The sequence below is a fragment of the Polyodon spathula genome, chromosome 6 (assembly GCF_017654505.1).
Source record: "Polyodon spathula isolate WHYD16114869_AA chromosome 6, ASM1765450v1, whole genome shotgun sequence".
Taxonomy (NCBI): Eukaryota; Metazoa; Chordata; class Actinopteri; order Acipenseriformes; family Polyodontidae; genus Polyodon; species Polyodon spathula.
The window spans coordinates 36,920,968-36,938,513 of record NC_054539.1 but is presented as its reverse complement, the minus strand read 5'-3'; the positions used below and the strand labels follow the sequence as shown (position 1 = coordinate 36,938,513).

At 38.3% G+C, this 17,546-nt stretch overlaps 1 protein-coding gene across 1 annotated transcript in view; it reads left to right on the top strand.

Annotated features, from left to right (window-relative positions):
- galnt2 (UDP-N-acetyl-alpha-D-galactosamine:polypeptide N-acetylgalactosaminyltransferase 2) overlaps positions 1-14,724 on the top strand; it is a 157,783-nt gene extending 143,059 nt beyond the window's left edge. Inside the window, exons 14-16 of the mRNA XM_041252811.1 lie at positions 7,332-7,458; positions 9,368-9,487; positions 13,053-14,724. Coding sequence (XP_041108745.1) covers positions 7,332-7,458; positions 9,368-9,487; positions 13,053-13,208 — 403 coding nt within the window. The 3' untranslated portion in view covers positions 13,209-14,724. The remainder of the gene's footprint in view (positions 1-7,331; positions 7,459-9,367; positions 9,488-13,052) is intronic.
- The last annotated feature ends 2,822 nt before the right edge of the window (positions 14,725-17,546 follow it).

The following is a 17,546-nucleotide window of genomic DNA, read 5'->3' as shown; positions in this document are numbered from 1 at the left end:
TACCTGGCGAAATAGCAGAAGTTCAAGGTAAATGTAGGATTTAAAGTTGTTATTTTAAGAGAAAATAAAGAAGCAAATCGTTTTCTAATAGCGATAGAGCCCTCTCGATGTGGTCTCTACATTGTGGTAGATGACCTTGACTTTCAATAGCGCCCTCACCTACGGCTGTTGTTTTAATACCTTGAAATATACCTTTGCTGCTTTAACTCGATCCAACAATTATTTTCAACGTCCCGTCCCTGCCTATTGGCTGAGCTCTGCAGAGCAAGCAGGGGCGGCACATTCAAATTTCAAACTGCACAGAGAGACACGGAGCATGTAGCTTATTTGTTTTTAAGCTACTGACTGTCTCTGTTGAACCGAATGCTGTTTTGTTTTCAGTCGTATTTTTATTTTCATCAGCAGACGCGCTCTGGATGCAAGTATAGTGCGACATGTGATTTCCTAAAATTATATTAATCAAGGTTTCGGGTAAATATATAAAGAAAAAAAGGCAGTGTATGCTTTAGCTCTAGTACAACAGGACCGACCATGTACAGAATTAAAATGAATGGACTAAAGAACAGTAATTGTTTTGTAACAATTTAATTGGTTTAAAAGCAAATAAGATTATCCATAAACCAATGCTTACAGAAAATAAAAATAAAAAAGCTGCCGCGAAGCACTGTCGCTGCTGAGTGGTTGTTTATACGTCCTTTGAACAGGGAGTCTCGTTTTTCAGAACATCAGCATGTTCTGTGTGCTTTTGAAGGCCTTGATTTCCATAACAACTTTCTTGTTGAAGGCTGTCAAAAGAGGAGGAGCGGGTGCACCAATTAATTAACACTAGAACCACCATGGTAGTCATTTTGATGGTTTTCACTTTTAAAATTTAAATTACTCTGCGTAATGATCCGCAGTTGTCTGTTCTTGACTTTTCCTAAATACATGTATTAAATATCCTGATGGTGTCTGAAAGTCAGAATCACAAAAATAAAATAAAAAAGTTAGAAGCACTTCTACCAAGAACCACCAAAAGTAGTCATTGTGACGGCTTGTTAGAATACAAGCTTTTTTTGTCAATATAACCTACAATACGCAATTTTTTATATGTATACAAGCCAGTTTGTTATATCTACCTCTGCTGAGTTTACAGCAGTGTTTGAATATACTTTTTGCGTTTTGATTTGAGAGCAACTACAAATATATTTGCATTTGCAGCAGGAATTTGGAACGACTTCACTGAAAACAGCATTGTCTGTTTCAAGCTAAATATAGCGGCTGTTTCCGACAAAAGCACTGTGTCGCTGGACACAATACATGTCAAACAAACCTGTCAAATTTGGGTTCAAGTTTTGGCTGGCAGCGGACCCTTCCCCTATCTGTGCAAAGATGAAATTCGCCCTGCAGCTGGTCAGAAACTGGGTGGCAATGTCGTACTTAGGCTGATGTAACCGTGCTTAGGAAAAGGGATGAATGTTATCAATGACATTTTTTTATTTCACTGTAATTATCAAAACAGTTGAAGAAAACATAACAACCTTGTTGGAACAGTAAACAAAGCGAGAAGAGAGTTTCCACCATCATCTTATGATGGTAAAGGGAACATCGTTGCACGCACCTCGATGCTCGGCGCTTCGACACTTCGGCGATCGACGCTCGGTGCTTTGGTGCCTCTACGATCGGCATATGCACCTCGACGCTTCGGTGCAGCGACTCTCGGCGCACGCACCTTGGCGCTTCGACGCTCGACACATGCACCTTGACGCTCGGTGCGTCGATGCCTCGACGCTTCGGCTCGCGACACTCGGGGCTTCGGCGTTCGACACTCTGCTTCGATGCTCGGTGCAGCGACGCTCAGCGCACGCACCTCAACACTCACCGCTTTGGCGTTTAACGCTCGGTGCATCGACGCCTTTCAGAGCTCACGTCAAAGATGTCCCAGTTTATGGACGTGATGAATGGTCAACAATCGCTGCTCATGTCATTGACTAACATGGTGCCGTGAGCCACTGATGCACAGCTCCCCGCCGCCTTAGAGAAGGTCAGAGTTGAGCAAGCGACAGTGATCCTGGTCGCTCCTCTGGCCTCGGAGGATATGGTTTCCGAGCTTGGTGCAGTTGCTGCATGGTCAACCGCGGGAGCTTTCCCTGTGAGCAGACCTATTGTCCCAGGCTGAAGGACGGCTTTGGCACCCGAACCCCAAGCATCCGTCATGTACTCGTTTCGCAGGAGACGGTTCTAAGGTCTCCATGCACCCAAATCCAGCCTTTTTACAAAGGTCATATCCATATGAACCAACCAGTCGAGTTGATGGCATTCCATCCTCCTCCTTTTTTTCCCCAGAGGAAGAACAGTTACACATGCTGTGCCACGTGCAGGCATTGAGGTGTTATATTAACCGTACAACGACTGTGAGGCAAACAACAATTGTTCATATGCCATGGTTCTAAGACCTTGGGTCAACCGTTGTCTAAACAACGCCTTTCCCATTGGATAGTGGATGCTATTAAATTAGCTTATGAATCTGCAGGCCTTCCACCACCAGGGCAGTTGAAGGCACATTCCACTAGGGGTATGGCGACATCCTGGGCCCTCTTTAGAGGAGTGCCGGTGTCTGACATTTGCGCGGCAGCCAGTTGGGCTACACCGCATACTTTTATGAGGTTTTACCGGTTAAACGTGCTGGATTCCTCTGCTCCACTATTTGGAGCATCTGTACTACACTCTATGGCACCTCAGCATGCCAATATGGTGTTGACTATTCCACCTTAGGACAGGTGTCATTGCGAGCATAGACGCTGAGGGGCAGCTCCGCATATGCGTAGATGTATTGCCTACGCAGTTGCGTTATGACGTAAGTCTGTCCTACTGCCAAGAATCCTCCCTCGCGACGGCTTGGGTACACTGATGGTTACTTGAGTATACTTGATGGTTATTTTTGACTTGAAAGAGAACGATAGGTTGCAGATGTAACCCCGGTTCCCTGAAAGAGAAAATAACCATCCAGCCGCGAGGTCGCTCCGGAAGCCTTCATGGCCTGAAGATCAAAAGAGGAAGAGAGTCCCCGCATGCTGCGTATAGTAAGCTCTCAGGGGGGCAGGCTTACACGTCGGCTTGCGCAGAGGCCCAAGATCATGCATGCGTCAGATAGCCAGCACAGATCTTGCCCTGCTACATGTAGTTTAAACAATATCTGTCTATGTATAGATATAAATATGAACACACACACTTTTTTCTTTGTTGTATGGTAAACCATTCGCATGACAACGAGATGGGATTCTATGTTTGTTGCCTTCATTTACATGTGTTTTTTTTTCTGCATTCCAATAACACTGACAAAAACAGCATCGCCATGTCTGTGTCTCTTACATCTTAGCGATATGCGTTTTTTTTTCACACACATTACAGTGTGTTATTGCTCTCTCGATAAACAAGCCACAGGTACTTTACCTCCCATTCAGAATTAAAAGAACGTATTTTTCGGTTTTTTTGCATTACTAATTCTTGCAACTGCTTCGGCCAGTGTAGTACACTCAAAAGTACTGTAGATAACTGAGATGCAGATCGGTGATCTTCATGAGAATCCCTAAACCTCGCAAAGTCGCTAGATGTAGCTATTTAGACATTCTAAATGTCGCTAGACAATTTACCAAGTATTCCAGATGGTAAATTGTCCAGCAAGTCCTTGAGATTAACTAAGTATTCCAGATAGTAAATCTCAGGAGGTCACTAGATGTTGCTATTTAGAGACCTTTATAAAAAGGAGAGTGGTGTTCTAGTGACATTTTTTATGACTTTATATTATAAAGTCAGTTATAAAGACAATTTATCAAGTATTACATATAGTAAACCAATATGTACAGATGAACTCGCTTAGTATCTGTGGCAAAGTGGCTGATGAATGGGGAACAGGTGTAGCGGTGATGCGGTGCAGGAGTGAAAGGCAGACAATTGTAATCCTGTGGAAAGTGCTTTATTTGTTTTCCAGGTCTGGTGACCATTTAAATAATAATACCCCGGCAATACATAACCATGTGTAAAGCGTGGGGGGTTAATAACACAGGGCATAGTCCCAAACAGAAACAAATACACGGTCACCAGTCCTGGGTGAGTGCAGACGTGCTTGTGGTGAGTGAAGATACGGGTATTTCGTGACGGTTGGTGCAGTGGTGATTCGGTTCGTGTTGACCCTCAGCGACAGCTCCGGATTTGTGAGTTCAACTGTCTAGTGGTGAAAACACAGACAATTACTAAAACAAACAAAGCACAACACCCAACACGTATTCTTATTAAATGAGAGCTCCTCTCTCAATCCTTCTCTGTCTTCAGCGTTTACCCAAACAAAGGAAAAGATCAGTGTTACCCTGGCCCCTATATGTAATCCCGTATGACATCTTGGTAAACAGTTGCAGCTCGTTTACCTTTCAGGTCAATACAGTCTTACAACAGAGTCTCGCTTCTTTCCAGCCTGACTGACTTCCCGGTCCCGGAAACGAACTGTTAAGCCAGCCCTTCCAGATACTTCTCCTCTCGTTCTTTAGCACCCTCACAGGTCGGGAGGGAGATTTATCACCAGAACTCATTATCTTTCTGTCACAGTATCATACCCCGTTTATTATCGCAATTTTTGAAAAGCCAATCGCCATGAACCACAGGTTCTTTGTGAAATGACTTCTCTTAATGTCATCTCACAAACCCGCTTATTGTCATGTTTTGTGTAGCCTGTCAAATGCTGCGTGGCTGGACTTTACTAAGTAACCACAGGATGTAATGAATTTACAACGCAACCAACAACCAATAATCATCTCGGCAGATAAACTGACATTCGTGCAGCCTGTCAAAAGCTGCGTGGGTGGTCTTAACAGGATAGAGTTCAGTTACAAAACACCAGTGTCACCAAATTTTAACATAGTCAGCCTTATACAAATGCACAGAAAAAAACACCAATACAAAGCGTATTTTTTCCTGTAGTAAATGATGTGCATTTGGTTAAATGTAAACAATGACTAAATGTACAATGTTAAAACACTGCTCTTTCATTCACCGTTCTTTCTTTCTTGCACTCGTAACGTGCTGTCAGGCAAACGTAAAACCTGGTTTATATCAGGACCTGCTTTATATCACAAATTATGGCAGCATGCCATCATGATATAAAGCAGGTTCATCTGTACTTTTTAATACATACAGTATTAATCACTCTAAAGCTGCATAATGTCCTTGTCCCAGTCCCTTTAAACGTGGAATCTGTGAATCGCTCACCTTTGCAGACAGTTCAGCTTTGCCATTACTTCAATAGGCCTTGGTTGAGTTGCCTTCTACAGGTTTCGCTGAGTGTGTTTTGTCTTTTGACATCTGTGTTTGAGAGAGACTGCAAAAATGATTTAAAAATATGACAAAATGACCACTACTGCTTTTCACATGCTGCTTTCTGTAACTACCAACTATGAGCAAGTAACACAACAACATACATAATCCTTCAGGTGTGTTAACGTTGTGTAGATGTGATGACGTTGTCGTGACATGCAACAGACTGCGCCCCTTTCTTGACATTCTGAAACCTGTGAACGCAGACAATAATAAGTTTGTGTTTATTATATATATATATATATATATATATATTATATATATATAATATATATATTATATATATATATATATATATAAATTTTACTTAACTATGGACAAAGCGCACAGAATTTGGTGTCTAGCTGCAAAAGGCACCAAGTCCTGGACTAAGGACATTTTGAGAAACCAACAAATTGTAGGTTATATACAAAATGTGTTACTGAGTGTTAGACATATTACTTGTCTGACTGATGTGTCTGTTCCACTGCATTCAAATTCTGAAAAAAATGAGTGCGTTTTGGAAAACTGCTCCTCACTTCTATTTTACAGTTCATAAATTCCAAAATATAGCAATCCCTTAGTGTTTGTTACAAACAAATTATTCCATAAATCATGCACTTCTGTTGTGCTATGTAAGTCTCAAAGTTGCAGTTTTGAAACACATCAAAAATATATTTCCATATAAAATAAAGAAGTCTTTGCATTGTCCCTAGCCCTTCACTGCCTTCTTACCATTCTTAACCAACCGGCTTCGTCCCCAATTGTCTGACATTCTTTACATTCAGAAACATGTGTGGACACCAGAGACACTTCTGCAGGGAAATGACCTAGGAGGTGAAACAGTAACAGACTACGTGAAAGGGAAACAAATAGAACTTTCTTTAACCTAGTGTTGTACAGCATTTTAGAAATGAAAATAAGTGTTTTCTATTTCATCCTTATAAAGGCCTGGAGTTAATTCTACTATAATCCTTTTTTTATTTCTGTCACATAACCAGATAATCTGAGAACGTTTATCCTCCTTTTTTTATCCTCCATTTTGCTGAAAACAAATCATTCTCAAATCTGTTGTGGTTTTCTGCCAGTTATGGAACAAATAACAAATGCATTCTAATGAAGTACTAGTTTGTTTCTCACACAGTATTCACATACACTTGAGAAGTATTACATTTAAAATATACTAGAGGTCTAATCATTCAATATCATTCATTAACTTATTTTGTTCCCTGAAGGGAAAATATTTCTTGTCTCATAAAACCAGAAATATGATTTGTTTGACAAAATGTTTATATTAATGGATTAACATTTATGGTGTTCCAGGTCATAAATGACTTATTCCAGCAATGGCTCAGAATAGCGTTTGATGTTGGATTGTGAATTCTGTCTAATGATGCACTTGAATTTATGCTGATTTGGCAGGGATAAATCCAGCTCATAAGCTTTGACCTAGGTTTGTGCATGTGATGCAGTATTGGAGATTTCCAGCTTAAACAGGATGTTTGTACCTCATTAGTAGGCAGGTCCACATTTTCTTCCAGCATGCACAAGATATCTCAGTTCTTTTTTTTTTTTTTTTTTTTTTTTTTTTTTAACCAACTAAATAATGTGAAGGCGTTGAATCTAAAGCACTAACTTCTAACCCACTAACCTGAGTGGGCTGGGGTGGAGATATCCAAGCTAGCTAACAGTAGAGAAGTCTGTGCCCATGATATCTAACATCAGCTTTTACTCAGTGAGTCGTACAGAGCCATAGTGATCTTGTCATATAGGAGTTTTTCTAATTAGCTGGTAGCAAGTTAAGCGACTGGAACACCATAAAAAAAAAATTCTCTAAAATGTCAGGCATTTTGAGTACAACCAAAAAATAAACATTACTCCTTAGGTTGCTTCCGTTGACTGTTCCATGATTATATGGATTTGCGAGTAAGCTGTATGTATTACCATAAACAGACTCAAATCATTTGTTGTTTTAACAACAATTTTCTGTTTAATATGTGAAATAGGGTGCCTGACCACCAAGACATAGCCTTTGGGGCTTTGCAGCAAGGCGGTAACTGTTTGGACACCTTGGGCCATTTTGCAGATGGTGTTGTAGGGGTCTATGAGTGCCACAACGCTGGCGGAAACCAGGTACTGTGCTCTTCACAACCAAATTGAGAGAGAGAGAGAGGGGGGGGGAGGGAGGATTGCAAACACAATTTAAAGATTAGTTATTCAATATGACGATGTAATGTTGCCAAAAACATGAAAGGGGAAACTTCAGCTTCTTACGTTATCATATAATCATGTCATATATTTTGAAAGGTTCTAAATTAAATATGGTAGTCAGTATCTTGTATATTTTAGTCGTTCACTATATTACTTGTCTGTACTTATATGTCCTCCTTGTTTCCTTCATGTGGACAACTTGCCCACATTGCAGTTGGCAGCATCTCCAGCAGCTTTAATATTTCATTCATTCAGTTGTTACTTTTTCTGATTGTGTCTTGGGTGAAATATCTATAGATAAATAATTTAAGCTTAAAGTATTTCAAAGAGGATAAATAGCGAAAAACAGCACCTCTCGTCCACCACAATCTACAATAGCACCATATTGAAATGACCCATGCTCTAGGAGGAGAAAGCATAAGACAGACGCATTGCCAGGGTGCAAAGAATAACCAATTTATTGGTGAAATTAACAGTCCTGTTCGGGCCAAGACAATGCCACAAAAACAATAAAACCCTAACTCCTCCTTTCACTCACTCTACCCCACTCTCACTCTCTCTCAGACCCCTTCCTCTTCCAGTCTCCCACAGGTCTCATCTCACAGGCCATCTTACCCAAGACTCCACTCTGTGCCTGAACCCCCTTTCTCTATCTGTCGCTCTAGATCTCTCCCCGGGCTCCTTTCTCTCACACTCTCTCACGCAGACCCCGTCTCACTGGTCGTCTTACCCCAGGGCTCCACGGCTAAGTCACTCCGTGCCTGAAGCCTCCCACTCTACCTCTCTTTCATTCAGCTTTCTCCACGCCAACTCTCTCCCCTCACATTCCCACGCAGGTGGTACTTATGGCCCCCGCCCCCCCCCCCCCCCCCCCCCCCCCCTCCCCCCCTTGCTGCTCCCGCCCACTTCACCCAGACTGACCAACCGGTTCTCTTCTCCCATTCTAGGTGGAGTATTGGCCCCTTAACAGTACATGTAACACGAATACAGGACAAGACAGACAAGACAAACAAACGAGACAACAAAAAAGTCAAGCAGACACAGAACGGTGCCTGGGTCGCTACAATATAGTCATTTTTAGTGTAGTCATGTGAGAGCTAGTGAAATCAGAAACATAGCTTCTCTACAGAGGATGCATGTTAACAACATTCAGAGCCTAGGGACACACAGCACTGCTTTATGGTGCTATTCAACCATCTTACAGTCCTAGGAAGGCATGCCTCAAATGACACCACTGCATTAGCAAAAGCATGATACTGTGCCTCAGTGAAGTGTGATTTAAATGCTGTTTTCTAATTAAAGAAACGCTTCATCACATCCCACATATTCAAATATTTTTTTTCAAAATTACTCTGCTAGCTTTAAAAGTGTACATTTGTCACTTAACAAAAACCACTTGTCTGTCCTGTTTCCTTGAAAACAATGTTCTAGTCACAGCTGTGGGTGAGCTTTTTGCTCCAGTCACATCGGATGTCACTGTTAGGCAGTGATGTTTTTAAGGGATTAAAATGGGTCGGCACTGGTATACATTAGGAATATCTGTCATGTCTGCTTTTTCTGTTCATTGATAACCTGTGAAATGAGCAAGTAAAAGAAAGCTTGTCTGGTGCTCACCTGAGCGAATGTGTAATGTTTTCTAAATGTTATTCCCTAGTTTGCATACTAATCTGGGTTAATGTAGGTTTACTGTGATATCAGAAACACATTTGTTGTCGACAGAAGCTCAATACCACGTACTGTAAAATGAAAACGGCTTCTAAGCATTATTTATAGTGTAGCCAGATCATTTTATATATTTTTTTAAACATTTTTTGTAAATCCATTTTTTCAGGAATGGGCGTTGACTAAGGATAAGTCAGTTAAACACATGGACCTGTGCTTGACTGTTGTAGACAGAGCCTCAGGCTCTCAAATAAAACTGCAAGGATGTAGAGAGAATGACAGCAGACAGGTGAGTTTCAAAAGAAAATGTTCTGCTGTAGAAAACATAGACGCATCACAGACATTAACTTACAGACTAATTAAAAAAAAATGAAAAACTCAAACACAAAATGACTGGTTTCATAGATCCTGATTTATCACTAATCTGATGTAAAACAGTGCACAATTTATGATAATCAGGGTCTATGAAACTAGTCTCTTGTTTTTTGTTAAACTACTCTAGCTGTTTAGGACACTCAAATGCTGCCATGCTGAATTATATGTCTGGTAATAGCATATTGCTGCAGGTTTTCTTACTTGTAGCTACATGGTAACTAAATGCTTTAAACATAAACAAATTCACATTGTCTATTTAGAAATAAATTGATTGCTTATATGGGATACAGTAGATCAGGGGCACTCAATTATTTTAGTGAAGGTTCAAAATTCTTGGTTACAGCAAGGTCAAGGTCCGGAGCGCATTTTCACTCACATCCCTATACCGACAAACAAACATGGAGCTACACAAATATAGTTTTTACGCATCATGTTGGTTTGAGAGTTCTTCACTAGGTTTAAAGGAGTTTTTGGGGGAATCAAAACTCTGTCTTCTTTTTACTCATCTGCCGCCTTTACTGACTTGTTACTGCATGAGTTCTTTCCCTGCCATAACCATAGAATTGTATAACTGTATTCTTATGTGTCTGTGTTAGCAGAGCCGAACATTGTCTTTCACCATTGCAAAAACAAAACAAATTGTACAAACAAAACTGAAGCACAAGAGGAAAAAAACTGAGCTGAAAAATCACTGTGCTTTCTCTTTCAAGTGAATTAAAATTAAAAACACCTTACAAGTAATAATAAAAAGTACAGTAATTGTACATTCAGTACATGTATAACTGGCTAGTACTCACAGTAAGTGGAAGAAGTGGCAGGTCCTCAAGGACCTTGAGTTAAAGGTGAGCAGCCAGAGCAATACAGAGATGCAAAGACTTGCGTCAGAACAGAGCGCTGATATTAATATTAATAATGTTCATCTTGGAGGACAAATATCCACACACAAAATGTGATCTGCAGATACTTAAGATAGGAAACATTTTAATTGCATGTGTTGTAAGCCTGACTTGGATCACAGAATTTGACAATGTTAATCACCAATACAGTCAGCATACTTATTGCTAAGCTTTGCACACACAGCACATTTTGGTGGATCGTGGAATGATGCGATATCTGTCATGGCCCGGGTTCTGTCTGTTGCTCTACCATTGCTTGCAGAGTGAAGTCTTGTACTCACGAGTAGTCAAGAGCATTAAAAAGATCATAATATTGTATGTTTTACCGGTAATATTTTTTAATTGGCTTGGAAAAGCTACTTAACAAAAATGGGCTTTGTAGCACCGGCACTTGTCATTGTTTTCTTGGTCTTTGTGAAGTGCGATTTTTCTGAACTCTCACCGCGAGGTATGAAAATTGTGTATTAAAAAAAAAAGACTAATTGCAATATTAATTGTGTATTAAAAAAAAAAAGACTAATTACAATATTAATTGTGTATTGAAAAAAAAAAGACTAATTACAGTTTTTTTTTTGTTTGTTTATTAGCCACAGATAAGGGATATTAGTTTTTTGTGTTGTCTGATAAAATAGATACAAACCCTGGTTGTCTTTGACCATGTATAATGGATGTAAAAAGCGATCTGCTGTTTGAGGTTCAGTACTGCAGGACACAGATTTCAGTTGGATGAGCACTTTTAGGGTTTGAACAAGTTTTTCCTCTGACTTAACAGCCATTAGGATTGACAGTAACATCGGATTTACTAATCCACATGCCATTGTACATTTCTTATTTAACTTAAGTTCAATTTAACCCTTGTCTTTTCTACCTTATTTTGAAAATGTACAGCTAGGCTTGCTGGTATTTACTTTCAAATATAATTTCTACTTCAGGCACATGTTTTTTAAAGACTTTCCAGCAGTTTATAGTTATAGTTTATCACTAGCAGTGAAGAGCCACCAGAGCCTTAGCACAATGTATGGTTTGTTGTGTAATTCTTTACCCTCCATGTTGTATTTGCAGGAGTCATCCGCTTTGATTGCTTCTTGGTGATGTCAAAACTGGAATATACTGGGGAAATTGTTAAAGTTCTAGTTTAAAGATTCAATAAAAAATCTGCTCAAACCATCTGAATAAACCAATGCTATGTAAAAAGAGAGAATACTATTAAAGAAAGATCAAAGTAGTTTCTGTCCATGGATACACCCAGGACATATTGTTGGCACACACTGCATAGTGTGTTCCTTAGGTAAAAACAGAATGCATTGCATTAATAAGAGCATTGTGGTATACTAGAGGTCAGACACACTGACGTTGCAAAATCACACATTTCGAAAGATGAAACTAAATCTGATCAGGAAATAGTCAAACTAACTTTTCTGCTTCTCTTCAAAATAACACACTTTTCATTGAAATAATCAGACAGATTTTAGATTCCTTAATCCTCCTATTATGTTCAGAATTTAGGTACATCAGTTATATTTTGGGTCATATTGACCCAATGCAATTTCAAACTAATTTAAACAGCCTTAAATTGATTAACTGTTTTTATTTGTAAAGGTTTTACTCTTTTATGCTCTTTTAGTCCAGGAGCTGTGATAAAAACTGCTTTGACTGCTAGCCTGGGTACCCCTCATTTTAGAGTGTCTTTACCAGTGAGATGCTGTTGCAATACTGACAGTGAAAATTAGGCTTTGCCTTGTAGATATATATTGTTTGTTTTTTTGTTTATAAATATATCCAGACAAGTGCAGCCATTTCCAGAAGTAATAATAATAATAATAATAATAATAATAATAATAATAATAATAATAATAATAACACATTAAATAAGTTTGTTTTATTCCTGCACACAAATCTACATAGATAAATGCCACGGGTCACAGTGACCCGAAACATCTTATGGGACAGATTAATTGTTTTCTAGTTTCATAATTTCTTATAATATGAACTACCGCCACAAAAATCACTGATGAAGATGAACATTTTTGTCAAATTTACTTTCTTCCAGTTTTATCTCAGAATTTAGAATGAAGTGTTTAAAGTTCTAGATAAAAAACAAAACAAAAAAACAAAACAAACATACAGTATAGAGGGATGTGTGAAACAGGAAAGCCTGGGGAGTAAATATACTTAAAGATCTTCATATAAATTACCTAGTGTCTTTGAAAGATCCTTGCTTCTAATTCCGAGGTGCCCAACCTGTGGTTTGGGGACCTCTTGTGATCTGTCAGCAAACACCAGGTGGACCTTGAAATATCCCCAAAACAATACAACTGCATCTACCCTTGTGAACCATTCATTCTCTACTCAAAACGCAACCCAGTAATTCTGAAAATTCAGAAATACTTTTCATTGTTAATTTGCAACTTCATGCTGCCATTTGCAATTACAAATCATTGTAATGTTGCTCTAATCTGCTGCTTCACATACATTTCATTTTTTAACTGTCAGTGTGGTAGCTACTTTCCACATGTGTCTGTGATAAAATATACATGTGCTACTGCTTCCCTAATTGGTGTGTTTTGTGTTCTTGTTTTATAGAAATGGGAGCAGATTGAAAACAACTCCAAGCTGAGACATGTAGGAAGCAACCTCTGTTTGGACAGTCGAAATGCCAGGATTGGTGGTCTGACAGTAGAAGTCTGTAGTCCATCACTGACTCAACAGTGGAAATTCACACTGAATCTACAGCAGTAAAAAATATATAAATACATAAATCAGTAAAAATCCAGCACATACTAAAGACAGAGATTTGAGGACATTATTTGATTTGATAAAAAAAGATGATTTCCATCCAACTGTATACCTCGATGTTCCAGTTTTGGAAGTGAGAACATGTAGTGAGTATTTGACACCAGAGGAATAGAGATCTCTTACTTATTTCACTTCCTTCCCTCTACATTCCCTATGGATATTACATTTCCATCCTGGAGAATGCAAAGACGTTGTATTCTTGGGTCCCTCAAGGTCGGTAGACTCCGCAGCAGCAGTGTATCTGTGTAGTGTATGAACATGGTGTTGTCATCCAAGAGAAAGCAACAAAGAAGTTGTCCTGGGACCACCATGTTAAGGGAGAAAGCATAGATGCCATGTCATTTCTTTTCCAACCTGCTGGATATGAACTTGCTATATTTTCTATTATGTACACCTAAAATAATTATCTTCTATTTTTAATAATAATTTGCATTGTCTGAAAGAATCGACAAAGTTGATGAAACAGCCTCACACACCAAAATGGAACAGTAGCTGGAAAAGCAAGGACTTGATGCTGCTGAGCCTACTTTAGCGCTGGATGCTACTGATGGGATTCAATATTTAACTGATCCTTTTGCCCTTTATGGTTACTTGAAAATGTTAAGACTTTTTGTTTGTGTTCTTTTTTAGTTCCTTCTTTTCTTTTTTTTTTAAATGATCATACATAAGACGAAATAACACCACATTGTCTTCTGGATTGTCATTCCATGTTCTATATTCATAATAGAATTGTTTGTGATTTGATAGCACTACATAGAATGAAAAAAAAAATCTTAACTATTGATTTCATTTTTATTAGATACTCATATCTTTTGACTGTGTTTTGTAAGTAGGGAAGTGACTTCCAAGTATCTTTCCTAATAGGTATGCACTGTCTAGTTAACAGGGCTTGAAGTGGCAGTTTTGCACTCTGGATTCAGTACCAGACTGCTACAACTGTGGCCCTATTTTGTTACCTATAAAAGGGAATATTATGTGGTTGCAAATTTAATATTTTTAAATGCTCCCAATATCATGATAATTAGCATGTCTGCATAAAACAAAACAAAAAACAAAAACTGACACATATTTAGAACTGTATATCTTTAAAGATGTAAATATAAAACATACAAGGAACATGTCTTTCAGATACATCATCATTTAGTTAAAGTGACTGGGAGGGAGGGTATCTTAGTTTTTCATTGGATACAAATGTTTACATAAAACAGTGTGCCAAAGTTATTCACTGTACAATTTAAAATATCAGTGCATTTTTACTTGAGATTTGAAAGTATAAAACACTAGGTTATAGTGCAAAGTATATGATCCAGTGGGTGTTACTGTATAATTAAAAAATATAACTTCCTTATTTCAAGCTTAGTCCTACTCATAGTTGTGACAACAGTTTAGTATAGCATTTTAAAACAATGCAGACAGTTTGATGTCAATGTAAAGCTTTTTTTTTTTTTTGGGGGGGGGGGGGGGGGGGGGGGGGTGATGACTAGTTTATATAGAGCAAATCAAGTTGATAGTGAGTTGGTCTACTGCACAAAGCTTGTAATTGTTCATTGTTTTATAGATATGATGCAATTCCATCCTTGAAAAAAAAAAAAGATTTAACTTAAATAAATGCCTTTATATATAAATCAGTGATTAAAAGTGTTTCAATGTTTTTAAATCCCTCTGCCCTAGGATGAAATTCTGTCACTATTTCTAGCCATCAAGTTTGTCTAGCTGGAGCCTCAAAAATGTACATTAAAAAAATGTATTTGGTGATTTGGAATATATTAGTTTGTATTTGAGAGTACTAAAAGATCTGGCGATTTCACACACAGATGTTATCTATATATATATATATATATATATATATATATATATATATATATATATATATATATATATATATATATATATATACCAGTCAAAAGTTTGAGTACACCTGCTTGAAACCAGGTTTTTCATGATTATCTATGCTTTTAACTGTATAAACTTGTCTATAAACACTTAATATTTTATTGTGATACGTGTACTTATATAAGCTGATAATCATAAGTGAATTGCATTCAAAAATGTAATTTTTAAATGAAAATGTAAATCTTGTCAATTTCAATGAAATGGTCACCCAAAGCAAGGGGATTTCAGTCTGAAGCCCAAGTCAGTTAAAAGTCTGAAATGTGTATAACACAATGTTAGAACACTGGCCTAAGTATAAAACTGTCTTTGTTAGATGTTCTCTGAGATAACTAGCATGTTACCTAATTAACCTTTTGGCACCAATTATTGTTAACAGGGGAGGGTCCATGATTACTATAAATATAGGTAGCATAGGCACAAGTTTGTCATTCCTGAATGTAAGGGAGCAGAAAATGGCAAAATACGCTCAGTTAAGCAAAGAAAAAAGAAAAAAGTCTGCAATTACTTTAAGAAATGAAGGTCAATCTTTAAGCCAAATCGCAAGAACTTTGGAAGTGTCTATAACTGCTGTGGGCAAGACCATCAAACGACTTGAATAAACTGGCACTCATCAGGACCGAACAAGGTCAGGCAGTCCAAGGGTGACCTCAGAATCAGAGAACAAGTTCATTCGAGTTACAAGTCTGCGAAAATGGCAATTAACTGCCCCTGAAATACAAGCTCAGCTAAATGCTACTAGAAGTACAGATGTTTCAACATCAACTGTTCAGAGGAGATTGCGTGAAGCTGGCCTAACTGGAAGAATTGCTGCAAAGAAACCATTCTTAAGAGTGCAGAGTAAGAGGAAGAGACTTGCCTGGGCCAAAAACACAGAAACTGGACGTTTGAGGAGTGGAAGTCGGTCTTATGGACCGATAAGAAAAAATTTGAAATATCTGGGTCCAACCGCTGAATATTTGTAAGACGCAGAAAGAGTGAGCGCATGAGTTCTGCATGTTTGGTTCCCACTGTCAAGCAGTGTCATGGTCTGAGGTTGCTTTGCTGGTGACAGAGTTGGTGATCTTGGCTATGGCTATCCTAGCATACTTCAGAGGCATGCCATTCCATCAGGATTATGGCTAGTTGCTCAGTCCTTCATTCTTCAGCAAGATAATGACCCAAAGCAAACCTCAAAGTTGTGCAAGATCTGGTGAAGAAGGAAAGTGAAGGACAACTCAATCTAATGACTTGGCCTGCCCAGTCTCCAGACCTCAATCCCATAGAACTTGTATGGGATGAACTGGACAGAAGAGTCAAAGCAAAGCTACCTACAAGTGCCCTACATCTCTGTGAATTGCTGCAGAAGAGCTGGGAAGACATGTCGGGTGATTTCCTGCTGAAACTTGTTAACCGAATGCCTCGTGTTTGTGAGGCTGCTATTAAGGCAAAGGGTGGCTATTTTGAGGAATCCAAGATTTAGAAACAATTTTCAATTTTCTTGAACATTGCTTTTATACTCGTTTTGTTTTGTATATTGTAACATGTTTTTTCATTTTCAAGTATTTACAGAAGCGTATACAACGTAAAATATTGTCAATTATGAAAAAAACCTAGTTTCCAGCAAGTGTACTCAAACTTTTGTCTGGTACTGTAACCCACGACAGGGTGTGTGGTGTGCGGTAAGACAATTCTGCGTTGTTATTTAGATTATAAAATGGCAAAAATAAATAAATAAAATAATTGAAAATAATTACAGAAACTGACTTTTCTAAGGAAAAAAATAAGAAATATATTATGTATCCTTCCACTGAGAAAAAGAGTCCCTGAAGATTGTAACATACATTTTGTACTTTTTTTTATTTGCCTTAAACATTTATAGTAACATTTTTCTAGATGAAATGACATTTGTGAATTGAAAGCAGATTGATTACCGACTTCTGAGGGAGGATTCAAGGAACAGCCAAACACTGCACTGCACTGGCACTCAATGGAGGGGCTTCAGAGTGTTTTTTTTTTGTTTTATTTTGTAAGAAATGATCCTATTCACGTATGCAGTCTTCAAGAGAAGCTGACGAATAATTTGTTTTCACATCGATACCAGTATAATTTCCCTAGATTGTAAACCAGCATTAGATGATATGTGGACTAAATGATTTCCGTGTCAGTTTGCGCAGTGCTGCAACCCTTCCTGTCCAAGGCGAGCACAATAGAATTCTATACCAAACCCGACCTTGTTTAAAAGCCCAACAGTTGTGTCAGCAGAGAGCAGGAGATATTCTAATTTTCTTTTAAATATATTTCTGAAATCGTAGGGTAGTGGTGAGGTGTATTTGTTGTCTAGAGTTTAAATATTGCATACTATTTAGTTTAATAAGTAGATGCCGCTGCTGCATATACAGTATATTACAT